The following is a 22,544-nucleotide window of genomic DNA, read 5'->3' as shown; positions in this document are numbered from 1 at the left end:
ATGAAGAGTTAACTCTATATTCTGAGCCATATCTTGCCAGTTCCTGAAAATAGTAGAGGGAAAACTCATGTCATGACATGCACGACTATGAAATGGTAAACAAATATGACATCCAAATATGACATCCATGACATGCATGACTATGACATGTTAACCAATATGACATCCAAATATGACATCCAAAATTGATAATAATGGGAAGAAATGAAGTGGTTTTTTTGTCATTGTAAGTTCAAACACATTGACTGAAGTATGGATGTGGAGATTGGTTGTTTTTAGTGTACTGGCGATGTCCTTGAAATTTTCTAAAAAGCCCCATTACTTTTCATGTTATTTCCAACTTTATTGTAAATTCCTCTTCTTGCTTGAGGCACCAACAATTACACCTTCATTTTCTTTTGGTTCTCCCCATCCGCCCCCTTTCCTCCCGCCTTCCCATTCAACTCACCACATAAACCGTCAAGGAAGTTCACTTCTGGGTTTTATAATGCCTCTAATACTGAAAAACCAAAATGTCCTTCCTATATTCTTCCCGTTATGTCAAAGCCTTCCTGCAGTGTTCTCAGAAATTATGACAGACGGCTAAGAGGTCTGATCCCACTCACTCCCTCCCCCCCCCCCCCCCCCCGGAAAAAAAAAATCAAATCTAAAATTAAAACTGCACAAACACAATCTGAAGATGAATGGAACACATGTGAAGCGTGTTGGTCCAAATTTGATGATAATTCCACCTGACCTGTTCAGAAGAATGCGAACGATGTTCATTTACTTCATATTTCACCAATTCCATATGTCCGTATTGTATCCATTCTTGCAATATCTTCACAGAACTTAACAAGATTTTTTTGCCACCGGTTCCCATTCCAATCATATGCAGGAATTAATAGACCGTGTACAGGACTGACAACCGGTTACACTACACCGTGCCGTTGCTAATCCGTCACATCTGACACCGCGCAACATTGTTTACGACATGTGCTGCGCGCTGTGGTGATTGCAAAGGCATATGTCCGATATTTTTTAATCAGCCAGTCTAGGTGTCGAGACTCCCCTCTCAATTTGATTCATTGGGTATCTTTGAAATCTTGGCTGTGACTCCAGCTTTGGCTTCATAAGGTTTTAGTCCCCAACGTTGGGTAGTCATGCTCTGCGTGTTGTGTTTCAGGAACATCAAATCCTATAATATGAGTTTAAACTTGAAGAGGATTTCATTTGGTTTCCTGTAAACGATGCTCAAGCAAGGATATGTAGCCAAAGCTGGAGACAAAAATCAGGGTTTCACAAACTCCCACCAACAGAATGATGAGGCTTACAATGTAATGCGATCAAGCTAAATGAGTCGTTTGTTGACCCTGATCAATTTTTTTTTTTTTTTACTGATCTGAAAAGAGCACAATCTCAGCATTACTGTTGTGAAAACCGCATGCTGATACCATCTTTAGTTTAAAAATTATGGAAGTCGGAACACCAAGAGATGTGATGAAGTGATGTGATGAAGTGGCCCTATTTTGGCCTGAATCTCCAAATGAAAATTCCTGACAAACGACTCATTTAGTTGGATCGCATCACATATCGTCATGTGCCAAGGAAAAGGGCGTTAGCAGCCCAGGCACGAAAAAAAAAAAAAAATTGAGATAATCAAGCTGAAATTTTGACTCACGAAATTCGTCAATAATTGAAATAATATTGTGCATTTTTATTACAAAGTACCCGGTACTACTCAATTTGAAGTTATTTACATTTTTATGCTAACGACCTTTTACTGGGAACCTTCCCTGCCTTAAACGATAAATCATAATATCCTTTTGCCAGGAATAAACTTGGCTTTACCTCGCCACTTCAGTGGGACGTTAGCACACTTGGGACATATTTTGTTACTTAGTATTACACGCTGGCGTCCTTTTGCCAGGGAAAAATAATGAAAAACCTCCGTCCGTCTTTTTCATACTGTTAATTATGTCCGAATGGTGTAGCCCCATGAGACAAAATGTAAATCAAATAAAAGATATTTCCTTGCTCTATCAATTACCCGAAAAATCCAAGTTTGACCTTTTGACCCATTTTTCGCCCTAACGACCTTCTTCCAAGCACCCAATGATGATGTTTGATATCATGAGCTTGACCTTCATATTGTGCTCGATATCCCCATCCCCCCCCCCCATGGAAAAAAAGTAAAACTCGCTCTAACTTTTGAGTTTTAGCCCAACTCATCTTGTTCCACAGATCTTAGCCATGTAATGTTTCTTTTGTGTTACTAGATAGTTTGTGCATCGCACTGTTCTCTTGAGATGCAATGTTTCTGCTTAACTGAAATTGGATGCTTTGCTTTCTTTAATGAAGAAGTGGCCGTTTATGAAAAGAAATGTTTAGGATTGAGAAAAGGAATTGTCATAACAGCTTTGGGAATTATCAAGTTAAGCTGCACAAAGTTCATTCAAATTTGGTTCAATTGGGGGCGTACATGTATGACGGTACATTTTTTTGGGGGGGGGGGCCCTAAGTAGTCATTAACTCATCTTCTCTGATACTTTTCCGCAAGGTTTAAAATAACAATTTCACTGCAGCAAAGGGTAAACCCAACATTAAGATTGACATCCTCCAGATGTAAAATTCCAACAGAAGTCATTGATTATGGTACAAGTACCTGCTGCTTCATGTATATCAGATTGTGTGGCTAAGACATCTGCACTGGTAAGCAGGAGGTCGGAGGTTCGAGTCCCACCGGAGTGAACTTATGATTTTTTTCTCACAAGTTCTCAAACAGCCCTGAGTATAAGTCTCTCTCAAATGACGTCATTTCCTACAGACCAGCCACGTGCATCGGCATTTTGAGCGTCAACTTGCATAACATGCATCGGCTGCGTCGTATTTCAAGCGACAAGCGCGCATGTTTGGAACATTTTCAACACTGCGCAATGCATGCTTGATTGCGTAAAATACGCAGTTGCAGTTCTCCTACAGAGATGGCCGTCTTTGAGAGAGACCTATTACAGTCTACATACAAATTACATCATTGAAGGGCAGCAATATCCAATTTAAAAATGTCACAATTTCCTATAGTTCAAAAGAATAAAGATGTGGACTCACTCTATACTCTTATTTTCCCACCTACTGCAGTGGTCCGCAAGGGAGAGTCAGGCTTCATCTACTTCCGGCTCATGACCAAGTCCTCCAAGTGGCAATGGGTACAGGCCAAAGGTCGGGTCATCTACAAGAGCGGCAAACCGGACTACCTTGTGTCCACGCACAGGCCTATGAGGTACAACAATCAGTTTCAACAAGACTAGCCCCGCCTAGTCGAGCTTGCATACCTGCCAACCGTCCCTAAATTAATCGGAATCATCCCTATTTTGAAGTTTTCAGATTGAACAAAAACAGAATGTTCTCCTTTCTGTAAAATATGGGGGGGGGGACAGTCTTCACCCATTTTATATTCACCATAGATAACGAGGAAAAATAGCGGCTCGCAGAACCCGACCGCTGATGTCAGGAACCGGTTCCAGATTATGGGATCGGGTACCCGCAACCAACTTTACAAATTACTGAATAACTTCTCAGACAATAAAAAAAAGGTTTTGAATGCCATATTCGTCGGCAATTTTTCAAAATGAAAACCAGGCTACATGGAAAACCTAAACACTTTTCACGTTTATGGTCATTTGATCACCATCCAGTAGTGTCCATATTTCAGGCTTTCAAATGTTGGCAGGTACGAGCTTGGCCTGAAAGCCTCAATATAGGAGATCATGCTCAGGGACTCCGTCGGTCAGTCAGTCAGTCAATCAGTCAGTCTGTGACTCAGTCAGTAATGGACAATGGGCGTTCCCTTCCGGTGTAGCAAAAATCCTGCATTTGTGTCTACAACCCTATCCTACCCAACACCACTGGTGATCTCGAATTTCTCTCACAAAATGTTGCGAGGGAAACGCAAAGCATGATCGGTGTACACACATAATGATGTGCGTATGGAAGTCTTCCCCCCAGGTTACTGTTTAAACAAATGTCTATCCATGAGGGGTCAAAGGAATTGGACATCATCAGCACCAGGCATGCAACTTTTCCTCGGATCAGCTGAGTTCCTCTCTTCTTGCTTCATTTGTAGGCCGTTAAAAATTGAAAAACACTGCAGAGAGTCCTGTATTAGTGGAAGTTCCTCTCTTTGTTTGGTGAATTCTAAGTTGCATGCCTGCAGAACTTTGTGGGATAGGCAATGGGTCTGAGTGAAAAGCAAAATCTATATGCTCTGTGCATGATCTACAGAGGGCGCTATTTAGCTTTGCAGTGAGAGTATACAAAAGTGGACTTCAGTTTTCTTGAAACCGTTTTGAAGCTGTTTTGGGAACCTCATCTCATGAAACCAGAAGTTGAAACCTTGGTGTGCAGTTTGCTTTGGTTAAGTTTATACAATGTTAGACTAAACCAAACAAGGAAAAACTTGAACAATGGTACAAGGAGTTTGCCAGTAAGCCGAGTCTTGTACTTTGACTCCCTCACACTTAACTACACTGCCATTTCTAGGATTATGGACTCCCGTGCACAAGTTGCCTCTCACTCAGAAAGAAAAGAGAGACTTGAGTGCATTGCTGCCAAATGCTCGGCACTACCATAAATACGCTAGAAGTCTGTGCCAATAGGATGAAAGTAAATGGTGCATACTTTGCTCCATATGGTACGGCAGATAGGTGATGGGATTGTGCCTTTGATGATACAAGCATGGCATTTTGCACACAGTCAGAGTATGTCATGGGAAGATTTGGTTATAGGGCCATCGCAGATTTGTCCTTTGAAGAAATATACGTAGGATAACAAGCAATGGCAGCCATTTTGATAATTGTGAAAATTGCTTGTTATTCTACCTCCATGTTTTCAAAGGACAAATCTGCGGTGGCCCTATAGCCAGATATCTTTCTTAAGACGTACTCTGACTGTGTGCCAAATGCCATTCCTTGTATCATCAAAGGCACAATTTTCCCAAATATTTCCCCTATCTGCCCCACTAATATGAGCTTATGAGCTTGAATCAGTGTTAGGCACATGCCTTGACCTATGCACAGAGCTCTCAAAAGGGACATGAATTGTCATTTGCTGTTCAAGCGCAGAGTCCATAAGCTAAGGCTTGCGTGTACCTAATCCCCTCACAGTAATAACAACACTGTCATGTCCAGTGTTAATTGCAGGCTGTCACAATTTAGTCTGTGAATTATTTACTTTATCTCCTGTGAATACCCAATAAATAATCTATCTTGTTCACTTATTTTTTATTTTCCTCCAGCGATGAGGAGGGAGAGCAGCATCTGAACGCTCGTGGCGAACCCTTCAAGTTTCCCTTCAGCGGCTCGGCCAATCTGTACGACTGTAACCCGCCCTACCCACCGATCCCCATCCCAAAAGGTATGCTAGAGAAAGACAACCAAATCCTGGTGTCTTTCTTTGTTTCCCCCCCCCCCACCACTCAGTGTATGTCTGTGTGTCACTTTGTAGCCTCGGTGATCATAGAGAAAGATGTATGGTGGACTAAACTTCGCCCCTTGATTCCATTTGCCCAAGAGAAATTGTTTGAGCACAGGGATTTGTGTTTCTGTGATGTTTGGTTTGTTGCCTTACTCCTTGACTGTCGTAATTTACTTGATGTATGTCATTCTTTGCTTTCATTGAGAGACCCAGTTGAGTTGCCTTATGAGCAGAAACTTATTCACTTCTTCAGTATGAGAAGGGACATGTACTTTATTTTGACGAGATTTTTCTTGACTATGATTTATGTGTGATTTCTTTGCAGCTATTCTGGAAGGCAGAGCCAAGTTTCCGGCCAATTTCCCACCCTTCCTGGGTGATGGTCCTCCTCCTGGTTTCCCAGCTGGCAGCATGCCTCCAGGATTCCCACCCTTCCCCGGCGATGGTCCACCGCCCGGGTTCCCCCCATTTCCTGGGGATGGTCCACCAGGGGGATTCCCGTCAGGCGGTTTCCCGCCCAATGGTTTCCCGCCCTCTGGTCCCCCACCCGGGTTTGAAGGTGGCATACCTCAGATGCCAGCTGGCGTGGATCTTCCGGGGTTGTCGAGCCCTGCTTCTCGCCAAGTAGAGCGCAGACCAAAGCTGGTCGCCAAGAGGCATCTCAGCAAACCACCGCATGGCACTCCACCTCCGAACGTCACCGTCAATCCAGCCAATGGTACCATCGACTTCAACCCGATGTCCAGACTACCCCAGATGGTGTCTTCAACATCCGGGTCATCGGTTCAGGTGCCTAAGTCTCACCCCGTCACGTCTCAGCCTTACCGGTCTGCTGCTCAGCAGGAGCAGCTGAAGCAAGAGCTGAGGAAGTTCACCCAAGCCTTCCAGAAAGTCAGCATGAGAGAGGAGGCCAACGCGAGAGCCATGGCTGATAGAGGTTATGCTGCCATGAACGACTTTACTCAGACAACAGAAGCGATGCAACCTTCACACTCTGGAACTGCGACTAACATGATGGATGCCCATTCATCCAGTCATCTGTCAGTTATGAATTCCAATCCCCAGACCTTTGAGCCTGTGAACACTGGCGTCTCAGAACCAGTGGATTTGGACTCAGACTGGATAATTCTGAAGACGTCTCCGCAATCAGTGGACGAGGATTTCAGCGAGAGCTGTGCCCTTTCATCCACTGTGCCTCTTAGCTGCAGATCAGGTGCTTCCTCCAACCCCTACCCCAATCAACAGAACATGACAAATCCCAGCAACCATCCGGCTGTCTCTTACGCAGCACCCCCACCTAGCTCCAACACACCAAGAAATGCCTCAGCAACACATCCACTCACTCATCATCCCCCAGCTAATCAGCAGTCTACCTTTACCCAACCTCCCCAGAGCAACCATCCACAGATGGACTTGATGAGTTCAACCAGTGAGATTCCCTCTTTCAATGATTCCCTTGCTCCCATCTCCTTTGATGAACTCATCCCCTCCCTCACCCCAAGTGATACCCCTCAAACGGACTTGCAGAGTGCAAATGGTCTCCCGTGCAACGGTCTTGGATATGAACCAGTGACCAACGAGGTGAGTCCAATCCAACAGTCAGCCTTCCCCCTAGAGAGCTCATCTCTGTCAATGTGTGCTGGGCAGCAGGTACCTGCATCCCACCCTTTCCCACAGACAATGAACTCTCCTCGGATCCCTCAAACCACCGATCAAACCAGCGTCTTCAACAGTAGCTTGGACTCCACCACCACCCTGGACTTTGGCAGCATAAGCGAGCAGTCATCTGGTCTTGGCCAGAGACAGGACAGCATGAGTACAACCTCCTCATCCAGTCCATCAAGTAGCATCGACAATGATGGAAATCTGAGAACCAACTGGCCATCCGAGCAAAACATCAGCAGCCCACCCGATGTCAAATACCCCCTAACGGACGAACAGCTCCTGGCCTGCGCTACTGCCCTCGACAAACACAACAGTTTCCCTTCCCAAATGAATAGCTTCCCACAGTTCAACGGCCTTACACCCACAAGCCAGCTCCACCAGCGACCCACCAACCTCCACAACCTCTCCCAGCAACAACAGCAGCAACAATTTCAGCAGTATTGCCAGCCCCACAACATGGGCAGCCCTCGGCAGGCCTTTGCGCCAGACAACAGCGCCTTGAATCAGTTCAACGTGTCGCAGCAAGGAATGGTACAGGAGAGCCTTACTGAGCAGAACTTTGTCAAACGAGAGCAGATCCTAAATCATAAAATCAATCCCCGGCAGCAGCAACTCATCAGTACACCGACGAATCCGCACATATCACCGCCGGCCTACCCTGGAGTTGTTGGGAGACCCTTGGAAAATGGTTTCCATCATGAAGTTAATGGCTATGGTGCCTTCACCGATATCACCCAGGACCTACTGATGCCTAACGGGGAGCTCAACGGTGGATTGGTCCCAGACCAAGAAGCCTTCCTGGTGCAGCAGGAATTTGAAACCATGAGTGTAAGTAAAGCAAAACTTTTGAAATGCATTGCAATATTCTCACGTCCCAAAACTTTGAATGCTAGGAGCCTTCCCCATGACTACTACCTGTTCCATTTTTTAACACAGCCTGCCCCATCTCAAGCAAAGCCTTGAAGAGCCATTTTGGGTAAAATTTGCCAACTGGACACAGTTTGGCAGAAGCAGTGTGCTAGCGATTGTATGAATCAGTTGCTCCAGGACGGTTACAAAAACTTGCACAATGCTTCTGCTATTACCTGTGGGTTAATAAGCGTAATGTGATTGAGCAGTAGCCTCTTCCATAATGGAACACAGAGAGAACATTGCTTCTTCCCAGCTGTATCCAAAAATAAAAAGAGCGTTAAAAAGAGTACGTCCGGGTAGGTTTATTGGCCAATTGGAGCCAATGAAAAACAGTACCTGGACAACGAAACCCGCTTTGATCTGTGCAAAATGTGCTCTAACTGACACTATAGATGGCATGTAGCACACAAAAAGATGAAATTGGACAATTGGACGCAGCTTTCTATAACTTTCAACATGGATGTTGAGCCACTGCAGTTGTACTCTATGCAGACCAAATTTTCACCTGTCAAAATAGTAGCACCGTTCCAACTGACTCATCAGTAAATTCTTTGTATGATTTCAGGGAAACTATGCAGACCGATCACTAGCCTTCCAACAGCAGGGAAGTGACCTGCAACAACTGCAGCAGCAACAGGAACGACTAGAGCGGCAACAGCAGCAGCTGCGGCGCAAACAACAGTTGCTGCACCAGCAACAGCAGCGACAGCAACTGCAGCAACTGCAGAAGCAACAGCAGCAGTTGCAGAAGCAACAACAGCAGCAGCAGCTGTGGCAGAAACAGCAGCAACTGCAGCAGCAGCAACTGCAGCAGCAGCAACTGCAGCAGCAGCAACTGCAGCAGCAGCAACTGCAACAGCAGCAACTGCAGCAGCAACAGCAGCAGCAACAGCAGCAACTGAACTACATGCCAAACTTTCTTGACATGACAACAACCCAGGAGCAAATTTACCTGAATGGCGTGCCCTGATAAAAAAAAAAGGCCCAACTCCAAACTTCCTTTTTTTTCGGATGCAACCAAAAGACTTAGAAAAAACCCAAACAGTGTGTGCAGCTCTCACCAAACCTTTGCATTATAACCCATTAAGCACCTGTACTACAATGTATTACACTGTGTTTATTCACTGAAGAATCAATCAAACCATACATAGGCCATCAGCCTGGGGGTTTGGTCAGTATCAAATCAGGGCATAAATGATAATAGTGCGCATGCGCAAGGTATACCACCCCTAGAGTGGTAACAAGCATTTTGATGGATATTTTGTAAAAAAAAGGCGATAACACCCAAAAAGCTGCCACCACTGCAATGCTGTCACGTATTTTATAACTCTGGAGGTGTATACCTTGCCAAAAATCGCTGTGACGATTATTCCCCTCATTTGATACCGGTGGCCAAAATTTTGGACCGAGGCTGATGGCCTAACAGTGCTTGGGCGGTTTCGGCTGCAACAGGGAGTTACAGGCAGGGCGGTTTCAGGCGCTACACTGACTAAAGGGTTAACAGTCTGATGATGTTTTTATAAACATGTTTCAAGTGAACGAAATGTGTGTTTGGTCATATGAAGAGATTTTTGCACCTCAAAAAACATTGGGAATCGGTGTTTCTATCTCTGAATGATCAGGTTGAGGATCTCCGCGTTTCATCCAGAGTTGTACCCTATTGAGATTGGAAGCAATAATATAAGAATTGATTTGATCGACACGAACTAGGCTTTTGTTTGAAGACTGATTTTAAAAAGAGGCTGAGAATGGACTAATCTAGGTGCCAGTGCAGTAGGGAAACCCAGTACCAAGTAGTGTTTGGTATAAAATAGTTTTAATTTCATTATTCATGGGCCGTCTTAAGGTCAAGAAAATTCCTTTTCCTATTTCACCCCTCTACTCAGAATGGACCGATCCAGTAAGCCCCACCCACTGCAGCATGTCCAACATAAATCACGGCTGTGATTGGTCAGAACACCAATGGGGCGGGGCTTAATGGATTGGCCCATTGACAGCCAGGTAATTAATTTATAAAGACATTTTGTGGTTTTTTCCCTCTCCCCCTCCTTGTCAGCTTGGATCCACCCACTTTAATGTGGAAGGTTCCATTAAGTGAGAAGGTTTTTTTTTCCAGGTCAGTGTTTTTTTAAAAGGCAAAAGATTCTTAGCAGGCAACCTCATCAGAAACTTAAAAATCCTCGCAGAATCAAGGCTACTTTGTGTAAAGTATTAATATGGAAATGATCATGAAGCTTGTTTTTCAAAGTGAAATTTGACAACTCTAGATATGTTTTTTTTAGGGGGGGGGGTTGGTTTTGGTATCCCATATTCCTAACAGTAACAAATGAACCATATCGTGGCTTCTTGTGTTTGCCTTTAAATACATTCTTGTGGTCCAAAAGTTAAATGTCTTTTGATGTAGAACATAATTATTTGTTCTTTTTTTATGTTGTCAAGACCAAATATTTGTAATTGTTCACCTGACAGTATTATAAATGGGACTTTTGTTATTTTGGTAGTTTCATTTACCAGAAAAGATGAGAAAAGAACCAAACGGGACATTGTAGAAAGTTTTTAATGTGACTACTAACATCCATTGTTGTAGTGTCAGTATTTTGTTGAGATGCGTTCATGACTTGTTGTCATGGCAACTGAAATGTTCTATGAACTAATTCCGTTTGTATTTTATTTACATAAGGTGTTTTTTTACGTTGGCTAGTGGCCAACTGACCATGGCTTTTAAAACGATTAAATTTGTAAAGCATTTTTTTTTTTATAGACGTTATCCTTAACATCTTAAGGCAATAACATTCACACTTTTATTGCAAATTTTTAAATTGCATCCCCTAATATATGTGAGATGAGCAGCTGTTGAAACAGAAAAATAGAACAATTATATTCTGATGTGTAAAAAGAAGTGAAAATCATGGATACAAATTCAGTATAAAATTTCACTTGAGATGAGCGATCTGAGTTAAAAAAGAAGGAAAAACCAATGAACTTTATACCCAATTATGGATATTTTTCTTAACGAATATAATTATGCACTCAATGATAAGAAAGATTGTTTCTTCCAAACTCGTAATGCATTGTCTCAAAGAGTTTTATATGCTCCATTTTTTCAATTTTCTGTAATTTTTTTTTTCTTCTTCATGTTAGATTTTAAGTAATGGTCTTTCAAAACATTTCCCACAACACTCATTCTTGCAGTTGACGGCCCATAGAGGGCGCTCTTCAGACATCTGAACTTTGACCTTTCACTCTTCCCTTTTTTTTTTTGGTGTTGCATGTATTATCACCAAATGTTGGTCACATCTTTCCTTTTTTTCATAGATGTATAATTGTACATAATTTTCAAGTAAGTTGTTTTGAGTATTACCATAATATACAGTGAAGATTTTTTTTTTTTTGAATGCGTTTCCGCCCAGTCATAACTTACGTTGCATGACATAATAAAGTAACATTCTCAAATTATTGTACATATTGTATTGTAAGTAACACAGTTAACATTAACCCAGGTTGATTTTTTATGTACATTCTGTTTACGAATGGAAGAAGTTTTAGTTGCTTGACGTAAATTTGTTGAATATTTTTTTCGTCAAGTATGTTTTCTTAATGATGATAGTTTTCGTGAGTCTTTTTTTTTTTTTTTTTGGAGCAACTACCTTCCTTTTTATTCGTTCTTGATTGCAATTATTTGAGTCTAACTAAACGGAAATTTGCATCTTTTGCTTGAATTTGTGAAGAAAAAAACATAATTTTAATCATCATGATCACAGAACTTTTCTTTGCTATTGAAACAATGTAACGATCCAGCCCTTCTCTGTAATACTCGGTGAAGTTGTTGACCGTTTGGTTCGGTTGAGAACACCTGAATGCAAAAAGGCAGTGCGGATCCCCCCCTCTGACACACACACACAATAATTATAACAATTATAATGTCCGCCTGTCCGCAACAATCGGACATGCAGAAATCCTACGGGCCTGAACCCCCACCCCGCAAAAATTCCTGGATCCGCCCCTGAAAGGGACAGTAGTTGTTCAAAAGGATTTAAAAGAACTAAAAGTCTTCATAATGATACGTGTGCGTTTTGATTGGAATTGCAGAAAATTATTGTGTACATTTTTAAAGTGACCTCATTTTCTTTTCAAAAACAGTAAAAGTCAAATTGACACTTTGTTGTCCCCAAGATGGTTATTTGTTCCCCCCTTTTAAACCCATCTTCTCAGTCTAGGGCATTTCTACCTTTTTGTGCTAATAGTCTAGTAGACATTCGCTCGAACCTATTCATTTTATTTTGATATGTTGTTTTCAAAACATTTGTCATGAGGATTGATGGTTGATCTTTGTTGATATTGTTGGTGCTTTTTCTGTTTTACGTTGACATATTTTTAATGTTTTATGTATTTTTTTATCATTTGAAACCACGGATTCTTTTCTTTTCCCAAAAAAGTCCCATTTTAATGGGAGATCTTAATTCCACTTTGTTTGGCATCTCATTTGCTTTAATATCGGCCCGCAGTTGCACATTATTTCGGTTTTCATTTACTTTCCTTTTTGTTGTCTTTTGAATGAGTTCCTATTGCATTATAATGTTTCGTCTTTTCCACCGTGCCTGACTTGGCGCTCGCGCACTACAAGGATCACTGAGCTGTATGCGCATGTGTACTATAGTCACTTTGCAACAGCATTGGCTAAGAAAAGCACTGTTTTGCATACAGTGCATTTCATTGGTTCGTACCTATCGATCCCGACCAATCAGCATCGACATTTGTAACCACGTGTGTCGGCCGCGGCTCTCGTCTTGAGGTTTATAGCCCTCACAAACGAGGTTCGTGGTTGTCTTTTTTTTTTCAACGCAACAAAATAAACGCACATCAACTTCATTGAATATAATGTGGAATTTTTTTCCACGGAGTCCATTTTTTTTAAAAATCTTCCTTGTCCTTAATAAATGTACATGTAGTTTGGAAATTTATGTAATATTGAATTTGACGAAAAACATATTAACAAGAGTGTATTATAATTGTATTAATAAAAAAAAAATCGAAATGACACGAACTTTTTGGTTGTTCAACATTGTGTTTATTGAATTCCCAACCCATATCCCCCTTCCATGCATCGTTGGAAGGACATTTACTTTGTTTTTGCAAGTTCCTCTGACTTGGTGCGCTAGCTCCAGCGACGTTAAAACAGCTAAAAATGAAAAAAAAATATTGGTATAATGAATCATCTAAAAATTCTGACTTGCGGTAGTCCAACTCCTAAATGCAACGGACTGCTTGCTCTGCAGAAACGAGCAGTTGGAGTACTCTCTAAAACTGGCTTTTGTGAACACTCTCGACCTCTATTTGAAAATTCAAAATTGTTAAAATTCACTGACCGGTATCATCTTAACTTAATTTATGTATAAATATATGAATCGTGCATTACCTGCTTGTTTTAACCCCTGTTTTACACTAAACTTCAATCATCCATTTCTATAATACCCGCTAAGAAAAATCTTTATGTTAGGCCCCAAAAAAATAGATATTTTCCAAAAGTCATAAGTGTTGTCCAATTTGGCACTCTATATTGGAATAGTCTGGATGACTCTTTTAAATCATCGCCCACTCTGTCTATTTTTTGCTAGAAAACTAAAAACTCATTTGTAATTGTATACTAAAGCAATGTTATAGGGATAATAACGGCCTTGGTTACTGTCTTATACCAGTGTCTGTGCTCTGTCTTTTCATGTATGTCTGTCGCCGTCTGTCTGTCTGTCCATAGGCTGGGGAACACAAGCTGATGCTTCACCCCGGACCTAGATGTTGCGATTTGGTTAATGTTCACTATTATATCAATTGTGAATATATCTATGTACATGAATTTTCAATTTGATTACGTAACATATTATGGCAGCATTGAAATAAATGTATCTAATCTTAAATCATGAAGCAAACTGACAAAACGCCACCATGAATGATCACGTAGCGCCCTCAATGTTTTTAAGTGTCACATGCATGATCTTCGCTCGTACCCCTGCCCTGCAAACAGGGCGGGGTTACGAGCGAAAATCACTACAACCCCCGCAAAATTTGTTTTGCCATTTTCAGGGCTATTTTGATGCCTTTTGGGGTTTTTATGCTAAAACGAATTCCATATTCATGAGCAAAAGTGTGATTTAGCACCAAAAGTTGGCAGAATTTTGGATATTTTGCCGTCATCAGTTTTCTTTTCTGTGGTGATTCATTGTTGTGTCAATTCATGGCAGTAAAAAATGAGCCAAATTTCTCACAGATGTTTTCAATAAGAACATTTTTGGGTTCGCAATTTGAACAGAAAACCCTTAAACTGAACACAGTGTTTTCCTGAAATGACATCACAACAACAGCGCCCTCAGTTGGACAGGTGGGACATTTCAAATGTTTAAAGAAGTGCACTTTTCAACAAAATAAGCCAAAATTGGATGCCAAATAGTTTTATATTAAGAGAAGTGTAAAGTTGCACAAAATATGTTCCTAGGAAAAATTCATTTCATGAACCCTTTAATTCGTAATAAATAAAATCGATTATTCATACAACTTACACAAGTTAATACTCGCCTCAGTCCATTTTTTTTTATACCTGCAAGCTTTATTCGAATCTCGGATCGATGCCGAGTTACGCAACATTTAAGAACTACAAGTTGATCACACACTGAACAGCGAAATATGCAAACTCAATTGCTGTTTTGTGCGAGAGAGACAGGCAGGAAAAAATAAATATATTTCACAGCTTCAACATCGTAAAACTGTGGGCTGTATTTACAAAAAAACTTTCAAGTTTAACACATTTTTTATGTACACTTTCATTGGATTAATCAGCACTTTTGTGACTTAAATGCGGCAAAATGAGTTATAAATCTCACTGAGTGTTAATTGATTTAAAACTTTATAGTGCGTATAATTCTTAACGATTACATGTATATTCGTTCTTGCATTGTTTTGCTGCTTGGTCGCGTTGTTTAGTATTTCTGTTTTAAGTCAGGAAGAAATATTTCTGAAACGGTTTCTAAGAAGGCGTTTGTAAACTGCATCTCGTGTAAAATGCGATAAATTTAATGCGAGCTGCCCTAGAATGTGTGTACTTAATTATACAACATAACAATACACTTACAGGCAAGCCGGGCTTTTCAGAAAAGACAACAAGTTATGTCGACACTTAAGGGTATCAAAGCTTTCCAAATTCAAAGGACAAACACTTGATGACAGTCTTAAGAAATGGAAAAAAGATGACCGTCGCTGTTGCTGTGTACAATGTAGTATGTGTGGTTAATCACAAGGAAGATTAAGAATGAGATTATCATCGATCTAATTGACGGAAGCCACACAAAATATCACTTGGGTTTGGGTCACTGAATTTTTTTTTCGGGAGGGGGGGGGGGGGGGAGAGGGGGGTTTCTTTGGTTTGGAACTTTGGATGCAGTTCAGGAAGTAATCTTTTACAGCTGCTTATTTTGTTGTTTAAATATTTTAGTACTGTGGCAGGACTAGGACAAGTACAGCAAGCATTCTCCGAGATGAGGGAGTTCCAGCTGCTCGATACACTTGGTGTAGGCTTTGCTCTCTCCGGACCGTTTGATGACCTGAGCTACTCCCCTAACAATCACCGTCTCGGACGCCCGGATTGACCGTATCCCGTGCCTCTCGCACGTGTACCGTAGCCGCACTTTCATGATCACGGAGACCCGCTTAACGAGAGCTTTCTTGCCCGTGTCGCGATCGTCCAAGGTCTCCGTTCCGAGTTCAAGTTGGCAGGGGCTAGCCTCTTCAACCGTGCCGGTGCCGATCGGCCGCCGGGCCAGATCGGTCAGAACCATCTCGTCTCCCGTCTGGACGGCCACAATGCCGAATCCGTAGCCGCTAGGATTGGTATCGGACCAGAAGAAGTTGGTGTTGTCGTTCAGGCTTTCCGATGTGAAGGTTAGCCGCTTGCCGTACCCTTGTCCGATACGGAGGAGATGGAGGGGTTCGCCGCGGAACTGGTAGCGGGGAGTTTCTTGGGTCATTTCGGTAGAATCGCCGCTGAGAATGCGGACTCGGTACCTGAATCCTGGCATGATGCGAGGGTCAATCTGCATACCTGTCAATAAAATCAAACAAATTAAAAATTATTTTTAAAATTATTTTTACCACATTTAAAGACAGAAGAATTAATAGTGGAAAATAAAATTAAGAACAGAAAAAAATCCATCAATTTACGTCCCTAAAGTACTAACCTTTATTTATTTGAAAAAAAGTGCAAATTATGAATAAATAGTTGATCTTTCTCGAGAAACAGTACATGTCTCATTGTCTGTTTGTTTCATTTTTTATAACATTTCTTTCAATTTTTCCCCCAATAAATTATAGTAATAAAAGCAGTCCAAGATTGTGAAAAGATATAGCGATACTTTGCAAAGTCAAAAGTGCTGACAAAGAACTTTTTCCGTACCGATCACGGGCATCTCATGTTGTCGAAGACCTCGAACTTCGTACGACGCTGGAATGCCGTTGCCTTGTACACGAACTACGGGTTGGCTGAGTTTTGCCTCCTCGCTTGAATGAGAAGAATCATCCGGTGAAGTCCCGTTTTGGGGTCCATCTTCTTTGGCGTAAAAAGCTGTAGAAATTTCCGGGGCATCCCCGTCCAAGAGTCCCTCGAAGTAACTCCGTTCCTGGCATCGGACAATCTCGCTCTCAAAATCTGCAGAATCAGTCTGGCCGGCTATCAAGGAACCTGCAATGTTCCTTACTTCGTCTTCGACGTCAGGCATCTTGTCGAATGGGTTGAGATGTAGGTGATGAGAGCCGTAAAATTGCACGTCCACATCAGTCATCTTAAAACGTGCTTCTGTGGAGAAAATGGTATGAACATAATTAGCACTTTATTCATATTCAGCCGTTGTTATCTTTTTAATTTGGAAAAGTACTTGGAAATTTATAACATGATTTTGCTGGGTCTGTAATATTTAAGCACATTTCGTGTATGCGTACACGTGATTGTACATCTGTCCACGTAGTGAGTGCGTGATCAGTTTTCATCCGGGCCCCGCTCCCGCTAACTTCGTCTGCAGGATTAAATCACACACAATAACATCTTTTGTATTTCTTTATAATTAGGTAAATAGGAGGTTACTTAACATTTGTTGTAAACTCGTGCTCTAGCAATATATGCCTAGACTATTACTATTTACTAGCTGAAACTTATGTAAGCATGGAGGAATAAGATCCTCCATGTGAAAGCATGGAGCTATAAAACACAATAAACGTAGCTTAAAGCAGGCCATCTCTAGCTCTAATGGAACCGCGCATCTCAGTTTAGCGCAGGAATTTCTTGAAATATTGTTCTCGCTGTAGCAGGAGAATCTAAATTCTAAAATACTCATAAATTTCTCACCTGAGTTGATGGAGAAAATGAGGCCTTACTTTCGAAATCAGGAAAACGTCAGGTCCCGGCCAAAATACGAGTGACTGTAAGAGCAGTCTGGAAAGATCGCACGAAAATAATTCCCGCCGGTACTCCTAGCTTTCCCCACTTCCTCAGTGCATGCGCCCAAACACGTTCATTCATAAATTCCCGGCGCCTGTGTGCCTTATTTGGAAGCGCCCTATCCAAATACGGAGCTCACAGCTTGGCCCGCGCAGAGCGCGGCAGCTTGATTGGTCGATATTTTTGGGGCTCATTATATACAACGCGCTGATTGGGTCATAATAGATGAGACCTCTGCATGCCCCGTGCATGTTATGCGGTTGGATAGCGCGTGCGTTTGTTTTGGTTTTGTAGTCCAAGCACGTGTGTATCGTACGCGTAATTGCTGCCGCGCATAATTCAGCAGGCATGCACAGACACATGTCCTCGACGTCCCCGGCCACACTTTACGGGCATGTTGTCATTTTTGAGGGAAATATACGACCATAGAGATATTGGAAGTCAATCTACCTAGCTCTTGTTATGGGTAAGTTCATGTCTATGCCCTGTTCAGTTGGACTTTGACGCGACGAATTCAGTTGTAAAATTGTAGACCTATCATCCCCGGAAATGCATGTTTTGACTCGTGTCTCGATCGCACAATACGCATGCTTTACATTCTTGACCTTTTTCTGACCCCGTTTATTTATGATTTGACCGTGTAAATTAGACAATAGCGCATTGTTGTCTTTGAGTCACATCTGTTATTACAACAAGTGTCAAGTTCAAAGAGACTTGAACTTTTTGGATCACGCATGCAAAACATGCTCGATACCTTGCCTTTAAAATTCTCAAATGATTTTTCCACGTCTGATCTGCATGCTTTTTTCACACGTCAGCACCAGGCGTACAGTGCGTGTAAATTCATGGCCTGGGCATCTATGCATTTGCATTCTTGTCGCTACTCGGAAGCCATCGAAAAGCCTTGTTAGTCATTTTTGGTGAGAATTTTTAAACATTATTTGCAACTTACTTCTGCATTCAGCTTTCAAAGAGATGTATGTTTTAAAATTAATCCATTTTAATAATCTTGTGAAACTTATGTTCTAAGTCATGTAAGTCCTAATTATTGGAAATGTGACAATAAAATTTCCAATTCTAACCTGTTGTTTATTTATTAAAAAAAAATGATACTTAAAAGGGTCAGAGTCAATGTTAAACAAATCACATTACCTTATTTCCCAGTTCTATTGTGCTGACAACATTTCACTTTGATATCCACGGAAGAGAATTTGGAAGAAACCTTGCATAAAATATCTGCTTTTTAAGTGTTCTTGTAAACTAAGCATCAGTAGGCTTCGAAGAAGAAAAGATATGTGAATAATGAACTTTGTACAAATATACATGTATTCAAATTTTGACTTTTTTTGTGTTATGCTCTTGGGGTTAAGAGACTCTGAATTTTGCACATAGTGAATTTTTGCTTTTTCTTTTGCACAGGGCTGAATTTTAACAGCAGTTACTGAGAAATTTTGCTGTCGGCCGGCCACAGAGATTGCTGAATGACAAACATGGCAGGTACTTCAGTTCTACCAGAGCTGGACCTACAGACAGGTTTACCCAAGGCTCAGGGGTTGTATGACCCACAGCAGGAGAAAGATGCGTGTGGAGTAGGGTTCATCGTTAATATACATGGAATCAAGTCTAAAAAGGTAACAATAATTATTTGGTCTTGGTAATATGCCTGGTGTCGTGGTGAAATTGGGGGGGGGGGGGGGGAGGGGGGGGGGCCTTACCTAAGGCCCGGGGGCTGTACGACCCACAACAGGAGATGTGGAGTCAGGTTCATCTTAGATATAGACGGAATCAAGTCAAAAAAGGTAAAACTAGCATGCCTAAAAGTTCCAAATAAGCAATTATTTGGGTGTATGCCTGTTGAAACCAGATTTTTTTTTGGGGGGGGGGAGGGTAACTTATGGCTGGAACATTTCTGTAATAATATTTGAATACAATCTAAGGAAAGAATGTTGCATCCTGATGCCACTTTTCTTTAATCATATTATCTCAATGAAGGTCAGTCACTGCAAAAATGTTGAAGAGACATGAATTTGGGACTGAGAGCCATTTCCAATTTTGTCAATTTTTTTTTTTTAAATGCACTTGACTCTCCATAGACTTTGTACACAACCAAAGAAGTGGCATCTTGATGCTACATTCTTTCCAAATTTAAACTGTTGAATAGAATCAAATACCTCCTCAGAAATGGACAATTTATAAGAAATCTAGAAATGTATACATTTTGAAAATTTGCTCTTTTGGTAATGTTTTTTTAGAGATTTATTAGATACTTTTGGGGGAAACTTTCCCCCACTTTTGGTTTTATTTCAGATAAACTTATCTTGTAAGGGAAAAAAATAGTTTTTCCCAACTTCAACTGTTAATTTTGCCTGTTTCATCTTTTATGTAACATATGGTTCTGTTCGTCATTTAGTTTTTATGTAACATATGGTTCTGTTCGTCATTTAGTTTTTATGTAACATATGGTTCTGTTCGTCATTTAGTTTTTATGTTAAATTGGGTTTTTTTTCTATTTTTGGCAGTATGCAACTTTCCGTAGCTTTAGTTTTAGTTTAATTTTTTTTATTTTTTAGTAAATTTGGATGTATTAAGCTAAGATGCATTTCTGTGCCGGTTTTTCATGATCAGATTCTAGAGGATGCCTCTGTCATGCTGTGCCGCATGAAGCATCGTGGGGCATGTAGCGGGGACAACAATACTGGCGATGGCGCTGGGGTCATGACGGCCATTCCGCATCAGCTATACGCCCGTGTTTTAAGGTTGGTACCCTTAGGCCAAATAAAAGGGAAAAAAACCTGTTTAGCGTCTTGCCTTTTTGAAAAAAAGGGAGCGGGAGGCTTTTTTCTTTCCTTCAAAGTGACCGCCCAACCGGGCTTTTTTGTAAGATGGCAGCCAGTTGTTTTTTGTTTTTTTAAATGGCCACCATTGGACACAGGAAATGACATACCTGCTTTATATGGGCTAGATGTAACAGACAAAGAGACCAAAATGATGTCATTTTTTCGGTTTAAAAGAAAAACAAGGAGGCGACCTCCATAAGGAAGCGGGCGGGATGCTAAACATATTTTTTTTTTATTTTGCCTTATAATTTGTTTAATAACATTTTCAATGTTACTATTTTTGAAGAGTTGATATTCTTATATTTTGTCTTTTTCTGTCATTTTCTTTGGCCAGCAGTCTTTGAAATTGAGGTCAAGGTCAAAAGCATAGTATGGTTCTTTTCTTTGTATTTACTTTTTTAAAGCTTTCTGATTTGTATTTTATTTTGTAATATTACAGGGAGGAGCAAGGTGTATGCCTCCCTGGACTGACACATTACGCTACGGGGATGATCTTTTTGGACAAAGAGACTGCCCCTCAGTGCGAACAGCTTTTCGATGAAATAGCTGCAAAATGCAAACTTAATGTAAGTACTTTTGAAATATTACACCAAAGTTTCTTCCCCTGCAAAAAAATGCATTGTTATTAACAAGCACAATTAAATTAATCCTACAGAAAAAGGAATACCTTTTTATATCTACATATTTATATTTACACAAACTCAATAAGTTAAAGAAAATTATGCCTAGACAAGTCAAACTCTTAAAAGAATATCCATAAAATATCTATAAATTATAAAGTGATGAAAAATTATACAACTCTAAATTTTTTATTATATTTGATCACCCCTTAGGATAGGATTTTGTTTTCCAAGTACAAATTCTGAAATCAATCTTCGACATTGTATATTGCAGAATATTGACAGAAATATCCCAGATTTGAGGTAATTTTCAGATTATTTAATTTTTATTGGAATTTATTGCTTTTCTAAGGTCCTTTGTTGGCGGACAGTTCCCCACGACAGCAGCGTGATTGGAGCTATATCCAAGTCCAGAGAACCATTCATTCGTCAGGTGTTCGTTACCGGGGAAACGGAAGGAGATGAACTGAAACGACAGGTAAAACAAAATTCCTCCAATCCTTAGTTTGATTTTGAAACAAATGTGATGTTTTGTCTTAACAATCATTCAAAAATTGCAATATTTCCTGTTTTGGGATATTATTGTAATTTTCAAATGCCATAAATATGACATTTTTCAATTCCCACATGTTTCTCCAAAAAGAATGGTAAAACATTGTTTAATAATTCATTATTGTCTATTGAATATAATTTTGAAAAGTTTTATCAAAAATTGTGTAATGCACTTATACCATATGTAATAAGATGATAACATATCATTAAGTAAACATTAAGATTTTCTTAATATGTATGTATGATATTGGGATATCAGTTACACTAGTTGCACTAAACAATAATCTGCACATATCTCACTTTAAATATCTCAATTTAAATGTTTTTTGACAGGTGTTTGCATTACGTAAGGAAGCCACGCATACCATTCCCAACCAGGGATATCGGTTCTACATATGCAACCTATCTGTGGATACCATAGTATACAAGGTAAATAACATCTTTTTTAACCTAATCGCCCTGAATCCTTCAAAATCCTCTTTGCCAAAGTGGAGGAATTTGGAGGATTGAGGTTACATGGCAGCAGTGCGTTACTGATTTCGTAGGATGCACTTTGTCAAGGTCTTGGGCCAGACCTTGTGTTGGTTTTGATCAGCCATGCATAAATAGGCCTGGATTATGCTTGAAATCCTCCGTACTGCTCCAGGATGTCACTGGCCAAGCCTCAACATATCAGTCACTGTCGCAGGAATTTGCAGGATTCAGGCAGTGGTCACCCCTCCATGGACCATATTCAAGAAATAATGGAGGAATTTGCAGGATTGAGGCTATATGCTATTTTTCGAGAGTCCAATTGGAGGATTTTGCAGGATTGAGGCTACATCCTAGCAAAAAGGCCTAGGGAGTTAGGGTTTTAAAGCAGTACAACAAATAATGCCACTGCCTCACTCCATACCAAAACTGATGGAAAAGAAAGATTTCGAAAAGATAACATTTCAACAAGATTATGTTGCTGCACCCGAACCGAAGGGATAGCCTGACTGACTCCCCGACTGATTGACTGACTTACTGACAAGGCAAGCACAGAATGTA

The 22,544-nt window shown here is 40.7% G+C and overlaps 3 protein-coding genes across 6 annotated transcripts in view; 2 read left to right on the top strand and 1 right to left on the bottom strand.

Moving 5' to 3' along the window:
- Nucleotides 1–9,480, top strand: part of LOC119721795 (nuclear receptor coactivator 2-like) — a 31,838-nt gene extending 22,358 nt beyond the window's left edge. The window contains exons 8-11 of the mRNA XM_038191752.1: nt 3,118–3,259; nt 5,273–5,391; nt 5,777–7,944; nt 8,594–9,480. Of these exons, the coding sequence (XP_038047680.1) occupies nt 3,118–3,259; nt 5,273–5,391; nt 5,777–7,944; nt 8,594–8,998 (2,834 nt within the window). The 3' untranslated portion in view covers nt 8,999–9,480. The remainder of the gene's footprint in view (nt 1–3,117; nt 3,260–5,272; nt 5,392–5,776; nt 7,945–8,593) is intronic.
- Nucleotides 9,481–14,808: 5,328 nt separating this feature from the next.
- LOC119722077 lies at nt 14,809–17,516 on the bottom strand. Of its 4 annotated transcripts, none has more exons than XM_038192089.1 (3): nt 17,411–17,516; nt 16,466–16,864; nt 14,809–16,114 (listed from the first exon to the last, which is right to left on the bottom strand). In XM_038192089.1, exons 2-3 carry the CDS (start codon nt 16,848–16,850, stop codon nt 15,522–15,524), a joined length of 978 nt encoding a protein of 325 aa, XP_038048017.1. In that variant the 5' UTR covers nt 16,851–16,864; nt 17,411–17,516; the 3' UTR covers nt 14,809–15,521. The 4 variants fall into 4 exon arrangements, with proteins under 4 accessions (XP_038048017.1, XP_038048018.1, XP_038048020.1 ...); XM_038192090.1 differs by having other exon boundaries at nt 17,400–17,497; XM_038192092.1 differs by lacking the exon at nt 17,411–17,516 and adding an exon at nt 17,008–17,024.
- A 240-nt stretch (nt 17,517–17,756) lies between these two features.
- Nucleotides 17,757–22,544, top strand: part of LOC119722078 (putative glutamate synthase [NADPH]) — a 33,343-nt gene continuing 28,555 nt past the window's right edge. The window contains exons 1-6 of the mRNA XM_038192093.1: nt 17,757–17,969; nt 18,923–19,134; nt 20,129–20,259; nt 20,780–20,906; nt 21,313–21,438; nt 21,846–21,941. Coding sequence (XP_038048021.1) covers nt 18,985–19,134; nt 20,129–20,259; nt 20,780–20,906; nt 21,313–21,438; nt 21,846–21,941 — 630 coding nt within the window. The 5' untranslated portion in view covers nt 17,757–17,969; nt 18,923–18,984. The remainder of the gene's footprint in view (nt 17,970–18,922; nt 19,135–20,128; nt 20,260–20,779; nt 20,907–21,312; nt 21,439–21,845; nt 21,942–22,544) is intronic.

The sequence above is a fragment of the Patiria miniata genome, unplaced genomic scaffold (assembly GCF_015706575.1).
Source record: "Patiria miniata isolate m_02_andy unplaced genomic scaffold, ASM1570657v1 HiC_scaffold_14, whole genome shotgun sequence".
In the NCBI taxonomy this organism is placed as follows: domain Eukaryota; kingdom Metazoa; phylum Echinodermata; class Asteroidea; order Valvatida; family Asterinidae; genus Patiria; species Patiria miniata.
Note: the sequence above shows the minus strand (reverse complement) of the source record. Positions and strands in the feature narration are given on the sequence as shown.

What these genes read in the sequence shown, in the direction of transcription:
- LOC119722077 (XM_038192089.1), bottom strand. Translation starts at nt 16,850, where the DNA reads ATGACTGATGTGGACGTGCAATTTTACGGCTCTCATCACCTACATCTC. An exon ending in ACATGAGATGCCCGTGATCG is followed by an intron (nt 16,115 to 16,465) that starts GTACGGAAAAAG and finishes TTTTATTGACAG; the next exon opens with GTATGCAGATTGACCCTCGC.